The 14,197-nt window shown below is 48.7% G+C and overlaps 2 protein-coding genes and 1 pseudogene across 3 annotated transcripts in view; 2 read left to right on the top strand and 1 right to left on the bottom strand.

Annotated features, from left to right (window-relative positions):
• LOC139059353 (methanethiol oxidase-like) overlaps positions 1 to 14,197 on the top strand; it is a 423,146-nt gene that overhangs the window by 283,185 nt on the left and 125,764 nt on the right. The gene's annotated exons all lie outside the window — the stretch shown is intronic.
• Positions 1,758 to 5,297, top strand: LOC135914827 (uncharacterized; annotated as a pseudogene).
• On the bottom strand, positions 7,360 to 12,399 carry LOC139059713 (uncharacterized). Its single transcript, XM_070538148.1, has 2 exons — positions 11,954 to 12,399; positions 7,360 to 9,264 (listed from the first exon to the last, which is right to left on the bottom strand). Exons 1-2 carry the CDS (start codon positions 12,290 to 12,292, stop codon positions 7,615 to 7,617), a joined length of 1,989 nt encoding a protein of 662 aa, XP_070394249.1. The 5' UTR covers positions 12,293 to 12,399; the 3' UTR covers positions 7,360 to 7,614.

The raw sequence follows: 14,197 nt of genomic DNA, 5'->3' as shown, positions 1-14,197 counted from the left end.
ACCCAGGAATAAACCGCGCAATGGTTTCTGCAATAATAAAGCTCCTCCTCCTCCTCCTCCTCCACGAGAGGAGGAGGAGACGTCTTCCCACGTTGTGTTCTGGATGGACGTTTCGTGGGATCGGCCGACAGTGGTGCGGTCCCGCTGCTCTCGAGGGATGCTGCGGAACTTTGTTTTGATTACTCTGGGGGGGAACGCCCAGCTCATGTAAGATGTGTCTTCCAGCTTGTGTGGTAGATAGCCTGACGAACTGGGCCCACTCCTGTGCTTCCGCTATTTCCTCTAGTGTGTTATGCATGCCAAGTTGAAGTAAGCGTTCCGTGGGAGTGTATATGGGGAGGTGGAAAGCTCGCTGCATTGAGCTTATCCGCTCCGATCTTTGCCAGTTGTGCATGGCCGCGACGTAAGTGAACCGACACATTACGGACGCATGTACCAATCTCACGAGGTTATCTTCTCCGAGGCCTTGCTTGTAGAATTTTTAACGCACTTGGTGTTGCAGAATTATAAAGTATTGTTCCGTGCTTGATTGTTGTCTGCAGCTGTTTTTATTGTGCTGGCATATCATGTGTGAATTGTATACCCCCCTCCCCCCCCCTTGTTATGTCTTTCGGGGACTTAGGGGATTACAAAAATAACAAGGCGGGAGCGGAAAAGACTGTTGTATAAGTTCAGAAGGCACTTTCGATCACTACCCCATGTAGCGTGTGACAGCAGCTTTAAAAAGTTCATTGTTTTCAGACATTTTATTTTCAGGTTTTCAATATGGGGAATAAATGTGAGCTTTTAGTCTAAAGTGATTCCCAGGACTTTATGTTGGCTGCTCACAGAGAGTTGGTGTCCCTTTGATGCTAATACTATGCAGTGGTGCTACCCGTCTCTTGTTTCAGAATAGCACGCAGGTACCTTTTTGGGTGTTTATTTTGAAGCCGTTCTCATCCGCTCATTTAGATAATTTGTTTATACCAAGCTGTACTTGTTCGCAAATAGCAATATTGCATGATTTGAAACTTACTTGTACATCGTCAACATAAACGGAATAAGACATTGCGCGTGGAACGACTGTATGCAGGCTGTTCATTTTTACAATAAATAGTGTGCAGCCAAGTGCGCCCCCTTGCGGAACACCAGTTTCTTGGGTGAATTATTTAGATAAAGGGTTACCAAATTTTACGAGAGAAGTGCGGTTAGACAGGTAGCTTTCAATTGCGTTTAACAAGTTCCCACGGACACTCATGGCGGAAAGATCGCGGAGGATCCCAAATCGTCATGTCGTGTGGTACGCTTTCTCTAGGTCTAGAAATACTGAAAGGAAAAACTGCTTATGAATGAATGCATCTCTAATGTTTGCCTCAATGCGCACAAGGTGGTCTATTGTCGATCTTCCCTCTCGGAAACGGCATTGAAGGGGGTCTATTTTGTTGTGACTATTTAGGTTGTCTACCCTATCGCTGAGTCTCCGCTCTTTAAGATAGGCTCACCCATTTTGAAGAGTATATTCGCACGACATTCACCAAGACAATTACCGACCGTTTCATAGCAATTGAACAGACGTGCCAGCAATTAACGACGACAGTACAGAATTTGGCAACGCAAATGGCTAACTTTCAGCAAACATGGATAGGACATCAACCACCGCAACCACAACAGCAGTGAAAGGCCTCCTGGTCTTGCATTGGAATTGCAACGGTTTTGCTGGGAAAAAGGCTGCACTTCAGCAACACTTAGAACAAGTATCAAGAAAGCCAGATATTATCATGTTGCAAGAGACCCTCATTGAGGAAGTAAAGCTCTCAGGTTACCGGTCCCACGCCAGCCTACCAAGCTTCCGGACCGCGGCCGGCAGTAGCGGCAGGGGAGTTTGCACCTTGGTGAGAAAAGGCATCACGTACGTTGAGCACGAGTTATTGAGCAAAAGCCCAATCGAGCACACCATGGTAGAGGTGGTTACCGGGAAAAAGCAGAAGGAAAGCTCTTTTCTGGTAAACGTGTACAGTAGCCCTTCACACGGAAAGCAGAAATTCAAGGCACTGTTACACAAAGCGTGCAACGTCGCGTGGCCCGACAACAGGCTGGTAATCTGCAGGGACTTCAACGCGCCGAATCAAGCCTGGGGTTACCCCAAAACATTGGCAAAGGGCAGGGACCTAATGCAAGATGCTACCGACTTGGGACTAAATCTAATTACCGACCCAGCATACCTTACAAGAATCGGCAACTCGATCACCCGAGACACAACGCCCGATCTCACTTTCGTCAGGAGTAATGGCGGTGGTATGGCGGACTTTGAATGGCGCAACACGGGCCACGAATTGGGAAGTGACCATTACATTGTGGAGGTCGCTGTCCCGCTCGGTGGTACCGACGAAGTTGGCAGAAGCCTTCGGAAACATAGATTTACTGACTGGGACGTGTTTCGAGGATTGTTACCCGAGAAGCAAACCGAAATAACGGACATTGAGAAGTGGTCCACCGAGATTGTAAACAAGGTAGAAAAGGCCACCAAGTAAGTCGAGACGGACGAGCGTGTCCGCAGGGTCTACAGCCGCCTCGCCCACATCATCGAAGCCAAGCAGTCCATCCTGTCAAGGTGGAAGACGCAGAGGACAAACAGAAAGCTACGCAAGAAGGTCGCCGAACTCAACCGCGAGATCGAGTCCCACAGCCGAGTGCTATGCACACAGCAATGGAATGACGTTTGTAACGCAGCGGACGGCCAGATGCACTGCGGCAAGACGTGGAGTATGGTGAGGCATCTTTTGGATGCGACCACGACCAAGTCTCACCAGCACCACAACTTGGCCAAGATCATCCACAGGGCGCTGAACGAGCACGGGGAAGGCGAAGTGAAGAAACGCCTCGACGACAAGTACCTCCCGGTCACTCCCACAGACACGCACCCGGACTACCTAGGCGAAGCAAACGAGTGGCTAGATCGAGACATTGAAGTATGGGAAGTACGGGTTGCCCTGCACGATCTCAACAGCAACTCCGCCGCTGGTCCCGACCGCGTTACGAACAGAGCGCTGAAAAATCTTAACGAAGCGGCGATAGAGAACCTCACGGCATACTTCAACACTTGCTGGCGAGCCGGATCATTACCTCGGCTGTGGAAAGCAGCCAAGACCATCTTGATTCCAAAGCCGGGCAAGCCACCCAACATTGAGAACCTCCGGCCGATCTCGCTTACGTCCTGTGTGGGCAAAGCGTTGGAGCATGTACTCATGAACAGGTGGCAGAGGTACCTGGAAGATTCGGGGCTCTACCCAAACACCATCATCGGGTTCCAAAACAAGCTCGGAACTCAGGACGCCATGATACAACTGAAAAATTACATCCTCGATGACACTACCAACACGAAAGACAAGCGAGCCATCTTGGGTTTGGACCTGCAGAGCGCTTTTGACAAAGTAAGACACTCTGCGATTCTGGCCCAGGTGTCACGGCTAAACATGGACAAGAGAACTTATGCGTACATCAAGGATTTTTTGACGGAGCGGACTACTGAAATCATCGCCGGTGACCTGCGGCTCCAAAAGAAGAAGCTCGGCAGTGTCGGGACCCCCCAGGGCTCAGTCATCTCGCCATTGCTTTTCAACCTTGTAATGATAGGGGTGGCCGAGCGCCTCTCACGAGTCGCGCGGGTCCGACACACCATCTATGCCGACGACATAACGCTCTCGGTCCCAGGAGGAAGCGACGGACACATCGAGAATACATTGCAAGAGGCGGTTGACGCTATCGAGGAGCAGCTGGACGGGTCTGGGCTCGTCTGCTCCCCAAGCAAGTCTGAGCTGTTGGTGGTTCCTCCGAAAAGGACAGCTAGGAAGACGAAAGGCAACGAGCCTGCGAGAGAGCAAGACACAATAAAGATCAAGACGAGCGGTGGTCACATGATCCCGGCTGTAGAGAAGATCCGAGTGCTGGGGATGCTGATTGAGCGCAAACGAGTCAATGGCGAGACGGTCAACCGTCTGGCGGCCAAAGTCACCACGGCCATCCGCCTCATTAAGAGGGTGTCGCACAGAACAGCAGGCATGAAGGAAGAAAGCCTCACCCGGCTAGTGGAATCCTTCGCTATAAGCCACATTAGATACGTTGCTGCTTTCCACAACTGGAGGCAGTGCGAACGCAATAAGATCAATGCGCTCATACGCAAAGCGTACAAGGCTGCACTCGGACTTCTCGACTGCACAAGCACCGACAAGTTCCTGGCCTTGGGAGTGCATAACACCCTGGAGGAAATCGCCGAGGCGCAGAGGACCGCTCAGCTCGCGCGGCTATCAGAAGCAACAACGGGCAGACAAGTGCTGCGTGACCTAGGCCTGGGACCAAAGGGAATTGGACTCGAAAATACAGAGGTGCCTGTACCGGACGCAATTAGTAGACGGCTACGGGTATGTCCGGTACCAAGAAATATGAACCCTGAGTTCCACAAAGAGCGGCGGGCGGCGAGGGCCAAGGCGCTCATCGATCTCCATGCCAAAGACAGGGGTGCCATGTTTGTGGACGCGGCAGAGTATCCACATGACAGAAAGGCATTCGCCGCTGCAGTCGTCGGGGCATCGACCGGTGCAACTAGAACAGCGGCGAGTATGCGGACTCGAGGGGCGCATCAAGCCGAGGAGGTGGCCATTGCTTTGGCCATCGCCGACCCCGAGTGCACGACTGTGCTCTGTGATTCTAGGACGGCAGTGAAAAATTACGCCAGAGCAAGGGTGTGTGATGAAGCCGCGCTTGTGTTGCGTGTGGTCGATCTCGCGAGTGAAAGTCGGTGTGTGGTGATAAAGTGGTTTCCGGCCCACATGGGCAGTGATGTGTCGGATCGCGGCAACGCTCAGCACAACGAGATGGCGAACGCGGCGGCGCGAGGACTAACCAACAGTGCCGCTGCTACTACAGCCGACCCGTCGTGGTTGTGGGGAACCAAGGAGAAAATGACTTCCTACAATGAAATTGTGAAATGGTACCGACTAGAGTGAAGGACTATGCCGCCACCTCATCCGGGCTTGACCCGTAAGGAGGTGGTTTTATACCGACAACTTCAAACGGGGTCGTTATTCACCCCGGTGCTGATGAGGCACGTGTGTCCAAGTGTTTATGAAAGTGATCTGCGTTGTGTGTGCCGAAAGGAAAGAGCCACTGCAGCTCACATCCTTTGGGACTGTGCTAAAAATCCGCATGAAGCTGCAACAATAACAACGATCCCGCCGCGGCTCGAGGCCGCAACGATATGCTATGACCAAGATGTCCAAACACAGGCCGTCCAGCAGATCTCGGCGGCCCTCGAAAGGCAACGACCGAGTGAAACCGGAGGGAGGCTGCCACCCCAAAAGAGGGGCAGGCGCGGTCGACCAAAGGTAATAGTGCGGCCGCGGCCGAAGTAGAGGCGCCACACGCTGCGAAGACGTCATGGCCGCGTCACGGTAACGCCTCCCTAACAGGGGAAGGCTAACCGTTCTGCAGGCGTTCAGAACAAAGTTTCGTCACTCACTCACTATTTAGGAAGCTGAATAAGCATTTTTTCATAATAATCATTATCATTTTAATAATGAATGAGCATTTCTTCGAAAAATTTGCACAGACAGCTTGCAAGCGCTTTTGGCCTGTAGCTGCTGGGGCTTTCCCTTGTTTAAGAACAGCGATGACTAAAGCTTCTTTCCAGGACGGTGGAATATACCCCGCCGCCCACATGGTATTGAAAAGGGATTGGAATGTGTCCAGTGTGTCAGGGTGTAGGTGCCGAATCATTTCGTATATGCATTGTTTGCTATGTTTGCTATGCACGCACAATGAGGCCACTGTAACCCATCGCCCTTGTGTTCCCATGCATTATATCGAACATGAGAGATCTGGAGCACGTGTTTCATATTATACTGCGATAGAAATTGTATAGACACTGCAAGCGAATTCTTGCCGTCGCTGTCGGCAAAGAAATGTTTCGTCTTTAGATTTATCGGTGTGTATACAACAATCGTAAACAAGCTCTAAAAATGGGGCATTTTACTATAATATCGTATTGCTTTACAGTCACGCCAAGTATGTACAGCAATATGTAATTCTTTTATACACTTAAGAGCACAGTCTTGCGTAAAACCAGCCCGCTCTTGCAATTCCCGTGCAAGACTTAACCGATCTGATGCAGTAAACGTGCAGTACTTCGGTAAGCTAAAACACGGTTAAGCTGCACAGTGCCACTGTGCCTTGCGAGTGCTCTATTCAGTAGGTGCTGCTGCGTGAAGCAGGTGAAAACAAACGAACAAAATTGACAAGTAAATGTGCTGTCAGCCCACATCTATGATATATTAAATTGGTGTTCTGCGCTCGCTTGCAGACATCGCATTGCAAGGTACTACTAGTTATGCACGAATAAAAATCCGAAAAGCCTAAAACAAATCATTAAGCGCTATTCATACAAAATTTTGAAAACACTGCAGATCATACGACAGAGGCAGGACGGAAGGAGTAGTGGCATGCTTGTGCGACCATACTGCAGCCGCCTCTGCATTCCCGGCCAGCATATAGGGCGTCTTATACCGTAGGCAGGAAGGTACAAAAAAAAGTGAAAAGGGAAAGTAAATCCAATATACATAACCATACAGTTGTCAAGGGACATCCAGCCTCAACTGCCAAAAGTAGTAGTCAAGAACGTAACCGATCTTCTAATCTCGTACTGAACGTCTGCGCCAAGATGAGGGGTTATTGGCATCATCCACAATAATTTGCCTATCGTTCCCGAGCACTACCATTGCTTACTTTTTTTGTCCGGTGGTTGTGGTGCATTTTGCTAGTCGTACTCTTTGTGAAAGCACACTGCCTAAGTAGGGAATCGATGTCGCCAGTTCAAAAGGCTTCAGAATAAAGAGCTGGAGGCGAGTTCTGTCCATGCGCACTTGAGACGTGATAGTGCTGTCATTTACAAACACGAGATATTTGCACGTAAAGTTTCGTGCACTAAACTGTGCGCGAAAGAAGACTTCCGGCGCGCCCCCGAGGAAACATGATGGACTCAGAAAAGAAGTCGGTGATAAGTTGTGCCACGCAATTAGCTAAGCTAATAAATCTCTAGCCTGTCTACGTACCGAGTCGATCTTGTTCGCTCCAGTTTGCTTTAAGCATATCCAGTGGTTATCGCGAATTAAAAAAGCAATTAAATCAATAAAGAGAAAATCTGTGCGCATTGCCGCTGGGTCGATGCAGGTCTTCGCTTTTCACGTAGCCAAAGAGTTTTGGTTACATGCGGTATATATGTGGCATATTTTATATATATATATATATATATATATATATATATATATATATATATATATATATATATATATATATATATATATATATATATATATAGATACTCTCCATCCTCTCCAGTCTCATAGGAAATGTGCAGGGAAAGCTCAATAATCGCGATGTCATTTGCCTCAAGCAGTGACCTACATTATAACTTCCTCGTTTTGGTCTAGCACTTTTTTTCAAGTCTTGTATTTCCACCTGAACCATATGCTCCAGCCGCAAACAATGAACTGGTACCGAAGCGTTCAAATGACGCGAGTATAGGGTACCTGCGAATGTCCATACAGCGCCGTGTCCTATGTTGCGGGCTGAGCTTACACGTCGTCACGCGGGCAGGATTGAGATCGACCGGTCGTGCATGCACCCTGCCGCGGCATCTATCGGCAGTGGATGACACTGAAACGCTTTGCAGAAGTCCAGCACACGCCGCATTAAATGTGTGCTCCGGGCCCGCTCCTCGTAAAGCTTGTCGTGGATACTGTTGATACACACGTACTGCCTATAGAACAGCATGTAGAAGAGCTGGCTCGGCGACAGCTTCCACAAGCCCCACATTTTGACCGGCCGGTGCCATCCTGCGCCCGCCACTGCACGCAGTGTCGACCGCAGCGACAGCAGCGGGTACTGGACATAGGTGGGGTCCTCGTGTTCCACGTGATCGCCGATGCATTGAGCGTGTCGATCGAGCTGTTGAGAAACCGCGTTGCTCCAACCGCGGTGCCTGAACAGGGCCTGCCATAGGATACTGGCAATCTGGACGCCCACAAGAGCCGCGTTGACATAGGTTTCTTGCAGAGCTTCGAACCTCATATTTGCATACATGGCGGGCGAGACTGCGATGAGGTCGCCCCGACGCTTCGCTTGCATGTCGTCTACCGTGTGCGACAACCACATCCAGCCGACAACGTGGTCGAAGTCATGTAGGGCGATCTTTCGCCGGAACGCTCCGATGGCGATGACGTTTGCGCAATAGTCTTCCGTCAGGTTCGGCAGGAAAATCTTGTACCAGTGCGACGCCTGCGTGGGCAAGAGCAACCGCAGTCGTGAGATCAAGGCGCTTGCTTCCTTGGCGTCTTCAGGACTCGCGAATATGTCGGTGGCGTCCGCGATGACCGCTCCGGAGATGGAGTCGTAGAGAGAGCGGAGTGCGTCGTCCTTTTCCTTGTTGGTGAGCTGCTGCTGGAACACCAGCTCCCACAGCTCGAAGAGACCACCGGTGAACGAGTCGCAGAAATCGGTCCATAGCGCGGTGGCTCTTCCCGGGACGCTGTCCAACAGGAACTCTCTTTCGAACAGGGCAACCGCGGTTTCGACGATGAGGTGCGTTGCTGAATGTGCGTGAAAGCGCGGTGCTTCCAGTATGTCGAAGAGTGTCCGGATGGCACTCGCGTCGTTGACCGTGACGGCCATGTTGTCGCTGCAGCGGCATGAGCAGACGTCGTCCACGTGAAGCCGCCACTTATCGAGCGATGCTCTCGGGAAGAGCTGGCCGAGCACGTCGAATCCACCGGTCAGCGGCTCCGTCTCATCGTGTTTCTGGTTCGCCTGAGACAGCAGCAGTTGGAACTCTACAATATCTCTGCGCGTCAGTTTAACTCCGAAGCGTTCGCCGAGCGACAGAAGCGAACGCTCGACGGCGGCACGCGTTTCTTCGTCTTCTGCGTTCCAAAAGTCCCCCGCGATTTCACTCCCTCGGTGAAGCTCGGCCACGCAGGCGCACCCATCGGCTTTAAGGTCGAGTAGGAGGGTAAAAGCGAGCGACACTCCGAACTTGATCTCTAATATACCGGCGATGTCGACTACTCGAAACTCGGCTCCGCCGTCCCAGCTAGAGAACATGTCGGCGACAGCGTTGACGGCTCCCTCAGTGTTCGACGTTCCCTTCGAAAAAACCTTTAGGCAGCTGAGGTAGTAGACACGTAGCACATCGCTTGCCGGCATTTGCAGAATACCTTGTAGAGTCGGATGCACCACCTGCAAGCGGAGAAAATGCAATCGCTGAGTCGCTGCGGATCGCAAGTGGACTGGTATACACTCTAATAAAAATCTCAGGGAAAACAGGAGTAACTGGGCAGTTTATTAGTCCTAAAAAGGGCGCTTTCGTCCCTCAAGGGAGTAGCTGCATGAATGTGCGTGTCGTGTGCAAATTTCGGAGAGTAAGTGTTTTGTCCCCGGTCGGAAAGAGTGCAACGGGAGGACGAACGACAACAGTTACTCCCCATGCGCTCCGCTGTTTTCGTCCGTGTCGTGGAGTGTTTCGGCAAAAACATTATTGTCTATAAATTGTGAATAGTTCGAAGTTAGTGCACTGTCTGTTCGTGTTCGTTCGTGCACATGCAAAGCAGCATTATGCATCTTCGTGAGAATATTGAATGAAATTTAAAAGCTGGAATGTGAAGAGCCATGCTCCTCGTTCGCGCGCCCGATGCGAGCGATACACATTAAACGTGCAAGTCATTGATAGACTGCCAGATTTTGCTGGTCGATAGTACCTAAGTTTCTTCCGTTACGATGAGATTACGAACTTAACTGAAGCGATGTGTAGCTCAAACGGGACACGCTAAGCGACAGAGAAATTGTCCTTCTCTGTCGTCTTGGGTGCCCCGTTTGAGCTCGCTACACGTATACGTCGCGTAGTGCCTCAGTTCAAATCACCCTAGGAATTCTCGGGCAGATTTCTTTTCGCGCTCGCTTATGGTTGCCAGTACACTCAGCGTTAGACTCTCCCCGCACAGCGTACACAAAGGGCGAGTCGCTTTTATACTGCCGCACCTGCGTTTCGATGCTTAACCTGTCTGAATATCCTGTTTCATCAACGCATCGGCTGTGGTTCAGGACATCCCAAAATAGGATGGCGTCGGTGCAGCTGAACTTTTCGAGGAGTTCATTGGTGCTCCTGATACGCTGCCAAATTCCTTTATTGTCGATACTACCTTTTCAACACTGGTGTTATCCGTGCAGAAGAACGATAGATCATCTGCATAAGCTAAGACTTTTACATCATTACCCAGTATATTGAAGCCAAGGATGTAACTCGACTGAATTACGCTTAAGCATAGCGGTTCCAGGTAAAGGGCGAATAGCAGTGGGCACATCGGGCATCCTTAATTAACGGATGAGAAAATAGAAATGGGTTCGGAGAGATGGCCATTAATCACTAAACGAGTAGTACAACATGTGTAGCAAAGCCTAAGGTCTTCAAGCACAACGGAGCCAACATTGGCATGCTCCAGAAGATAAATTAGTAGGAGTGACTTACACGATCAAAAGCTTTATTTACTCTCGCCTTTACTCTCGCATTTAGCCGCTCTCGCCTTTACTCTTCGCCATTTACTTAGAACCGCTTTGCTTAAGGGTGCTTTGAACTCGAGCATTAAAGGATACACAGAAGCGTTTCTCATGTGAAATCGAACGCGCACCGATCCTCTCGAATTTGTACATCTATGTATGGCGTCATCATTCTTATCGACTGATATTATGTTACATTAATTCATATTTGGTGTCTTTTGAGTAAAGAAACTTGTAAGAATGCTAGAATAATAATTCACGAGAATGGAGAGGTTACAGGATCTAATAATTATAGGTCTAGTAGCTTGCTTACGGCAGCGTCCAAAATATGTACGAAAGTAATCTTTAGAGCCACCAGAGTAACACAACTTCAGTCATCCAAGAAAATGAGCAGCTGAAATGAGCAACTGAAAGCGATATTGATATGAAAGGGATATTAAAGGGATTGAAAGGTGTTTGAATGCCCAGAAGTGGCGTTTGTAGCCAGAAAGACAAAGTTCAGAAGAACCGACGTACTGTCCATCAATCATATTCTGGCTCAACCACTTCCCTTGCAGCTACCATGGACACTAGCGCAGGGTACCCTGTAGTAATTGTTTGAAAATGCGGATTGACAGCTGCGCGTCTCTTTAAGCGAGCAAATGATCGCTATCACCGTTTCTCACTATGTGCAGAACTGCGATTTCCTTTGTTCATATTCTTATTAAGCAAACCTTTCTTTGTCTCTTCGCCTTGGCTTTGCTACATTCGTGATTACAAATAACCAACTAGGGGCACTGGGTATGCATGTGCCTGAGTAGACAACCTGCCGCTGTATGGTGTCTGGCTTAGTAGATTATTTGGGTCACTGAGTATGTGCCACTGACTATATGCCCGAACGGACAACTTCGGCAATGGGAATGTGCAACTGAACATGCACCCATTCTTGGTTAATCCTCCAGAATGGATGTGCCACTGTGACTCAAGGAACGTAAAGCCTCAAACGTAATTTAGATACGTGTCGTGCTTCTCTATGGTACACCTCTAATTCATTTATTCATTCTATTTCGCATCATGCAGTTTGGAGACAGTTGGTCTGAAAGAATGCGATGCTTGGGGGGACTGTAGCTCCAGCACAAGGCACAGCGATTTCAACCGGCTCGGCACACATTTTTTTCTTCTTAATTTTCTTTTCAATTTCCTCCCGTCACGGCGCGTCACACATTGACATTGTCCTCGCGACGCAGACAGCTAATAGCAACAGGCGACGAGGTCGTCTCGTCCGCCGCTGATGCTACCTTGCTAAATCAAACAAGTTTCGCGTCATTCAGACTCCAACGTTGCGTTGTATCTACGTGTATTGATTTCTTTTTCTTTTGGAGGCACGCGGCGTTACCTGTGTGAGGAGCTGCTCTTGCTTGGCGCCTTCGAGTGCGTCTCGGTAATAGCAGGTGTAGTCCAGGAAGTTGCTGCAAGGGTCAACGGTGCGGTTGGCGCGCAGGGACAACTCGAACACGAGCTGGTTGCAGCAGAAAGCCTCCGGCGGCGGAGACGCGTCGCCCGAGCCGAGGTCGCGCGTGTGTCGCAGCACCCACACGGTCACGCCGACCGCGGTGCCCAGCAGCGCCGATAAGCACACGTAGTCCAGGGGGACGGGGCCGAAGGACGCCGTGACGCAGCCGAGAGGTGGTCGCCGGTCGGTCGCCGCTGCCGTCTCGCGAACGGCGTCGGCCATTGTTGTGCCCCGCTCCAGGATTGGAACGCTCGGGCCACGAATCGCGAGACGGGCTCGTGGTCACTTGCTCGTCTTGGTGTTGTTGTTGTTGTTGTTGACGAAAATGACCCCAGACAATGGCAGACATTTACTACTAGGGATTGATTGGCCGAGAAGCGGATGGTCGAGAAATAAGATGCAGGGTCATAGTAAGAGTATGCATGGATGGATGCGAAACTTTAATAGTAAGAGTAATAATAAATCTATTAAAGCGACAAATGATTGATGATATCGGTATGTATTTATTATTGGCTATATATGACAATGAATAGAATATACGACAATGAAGTAGAACGTGTTGAGAAAGAAAAGAAAAACAACATTAATGATATGGAATGCAGACAAATCGGCCTGAAGTACACTGTTTTAGCCTGCTACTCTGCGCGGGCGAAACGAAATAGGGATGACCGTGTTGTTTAACAGTCAGTCTACTATAAGGAAAGAGAGAAGCGATTCAAAGGTGGAAAGGGACGAGGTAAAGAAAAGAAAGAGAAGCCAGGGCTACGTGATAAACGAAATAGAACTGAGATTTGCATTAGAGTTAAAACAAAAGAAAGCAAAAGTCAAATTTGTGTTTGAGTCTTCTTTTGTTCAAAATGAAATCGCACCTGGCTGGGCGTGCTGAGCTGTGCCCACGACGGCGATGATGACTTCAAATAATGTGTCGCAAATCAGCTACATCGCTCCCAGAAAAGCAAGATCACCCATTTATTTCGTGGCCTCTTAACGGTTTTAATTCACAGAAGGTTAACTGCATATGTAACACGGAGTTGCGAATATCAAAATTTGCGAATATGAATAAAATAATAATCGAATACGAATACTCTGCTTTGAATATCGAATCGAATATCCAATAATCATACGCACATGCATCTATTAATAAGTTGTGTTAATTTGTTGGGTTGGAACATTGCAATTACCATAATCAACGTTAAAGAAACGGCACTAGTCCACTGGTATACTAAAACATTGTGTATTTGGCTCATGTTAACTTAGGATACTTGGTAATTCCCAATAGCTGTCCTCGCCAGCCTGTTGCTTATTATACCGCATCAAATGCCCGTAAGCTCGGAGGTGCTTGACCCTGAGCAAGTAGTCAGTCGCCACACTTGCTGTCAAGCAATAAGGTCAGAGTTGAAAGTGACACTGAAAAAAAGAAAGAAAGAAAGAAAGAAAGAAAGGAAAAGAAGGAAAAAAGGAAAAAAGAAAGAAAGAAAGAAAGAAAGAAAGAAAGAAAGAAAGAAAGAAAGAAAGAAAGAAAGAAAGAAAGAAAGAAAGAAAGAAAGGAAGAAAGAAAGAAGTGCAAACTTGATTTTCGTAAACCCATGAATTGCTACTGGGAAACCTGCTTTTCCGCAAAGTTAGCCATCCAATGGCTAAGTGCGCTTTACAGGCGAAATTTCGCTAACAGCACGATATTATCACAAAATTCAGCATGATATCGCCCAAATATCCTTAGAATAGAGAATAGATAGAAACAAATCATATGAACCGTGGCTGCTCCCGCACAGCCACCATTATATTTGATTTGATTCGGATATTCGTATACAACCGGATATTCGCACATTTTCGAAGTTATATTTTCGTATAGAACACGAATATTAAAACATAATATTCGAACTTTTCGAATATTCGCACACCATTAATAAGTAAGTATTGTTGAAAGAAATTAACTAGTCTGGGAGTCAGACGAAGTGGGCAAAACCAGTAAAGAAAAAGGAAAAAAAGAAAGATTAAGGCGATGGATGGATGGATGGATGGATGGATGGGATTGGACAGGACAAAGCGGGACCGGACGGACGGACGGAGAGATGGATGGATTACAACTCTGCGCGCGTTGAAAGTGATGGCTGATGAGCTAACATG

The sequence above is a fragment of the Dermacentor albipictus genome, chromosome 4, assembly GCF_038994185.2.
Source record: "Dermacentor albipictus isolate Rhodes 1998 colony chromosome 4, USDA_Dalb.pri_finalv2, whole genome shotgun sequence".
Taxonomy (NCBI): Eukaryota; Metazoa; Arthropoda; class Arachnida; order Ixodida; family Ixodidae; genus Dermacentor; species Dermacentor albipictus.
The sequence above is the reverse complement of the archived record's forward strand: the minus strand, read 5'-3'. Positions and strand labels throughout refer to the sequence as shown.

Coding starts and splice junctions, on each gene's coding strand:
- LOC139059713 (XM_070538148.1), bottom strand. CDS start 12,292: ATGGCCGACGCCGTTCGCGAGACGGCAGCGGCGACCGACCGGCGACCA. Junction 9,265..11,953: donor AAGAGCAGCTCCTCACACAG/GTAACGCCGCGT, acceptor CTCCGCTTGCAG/GTGGTGCATCCGACTCTACA.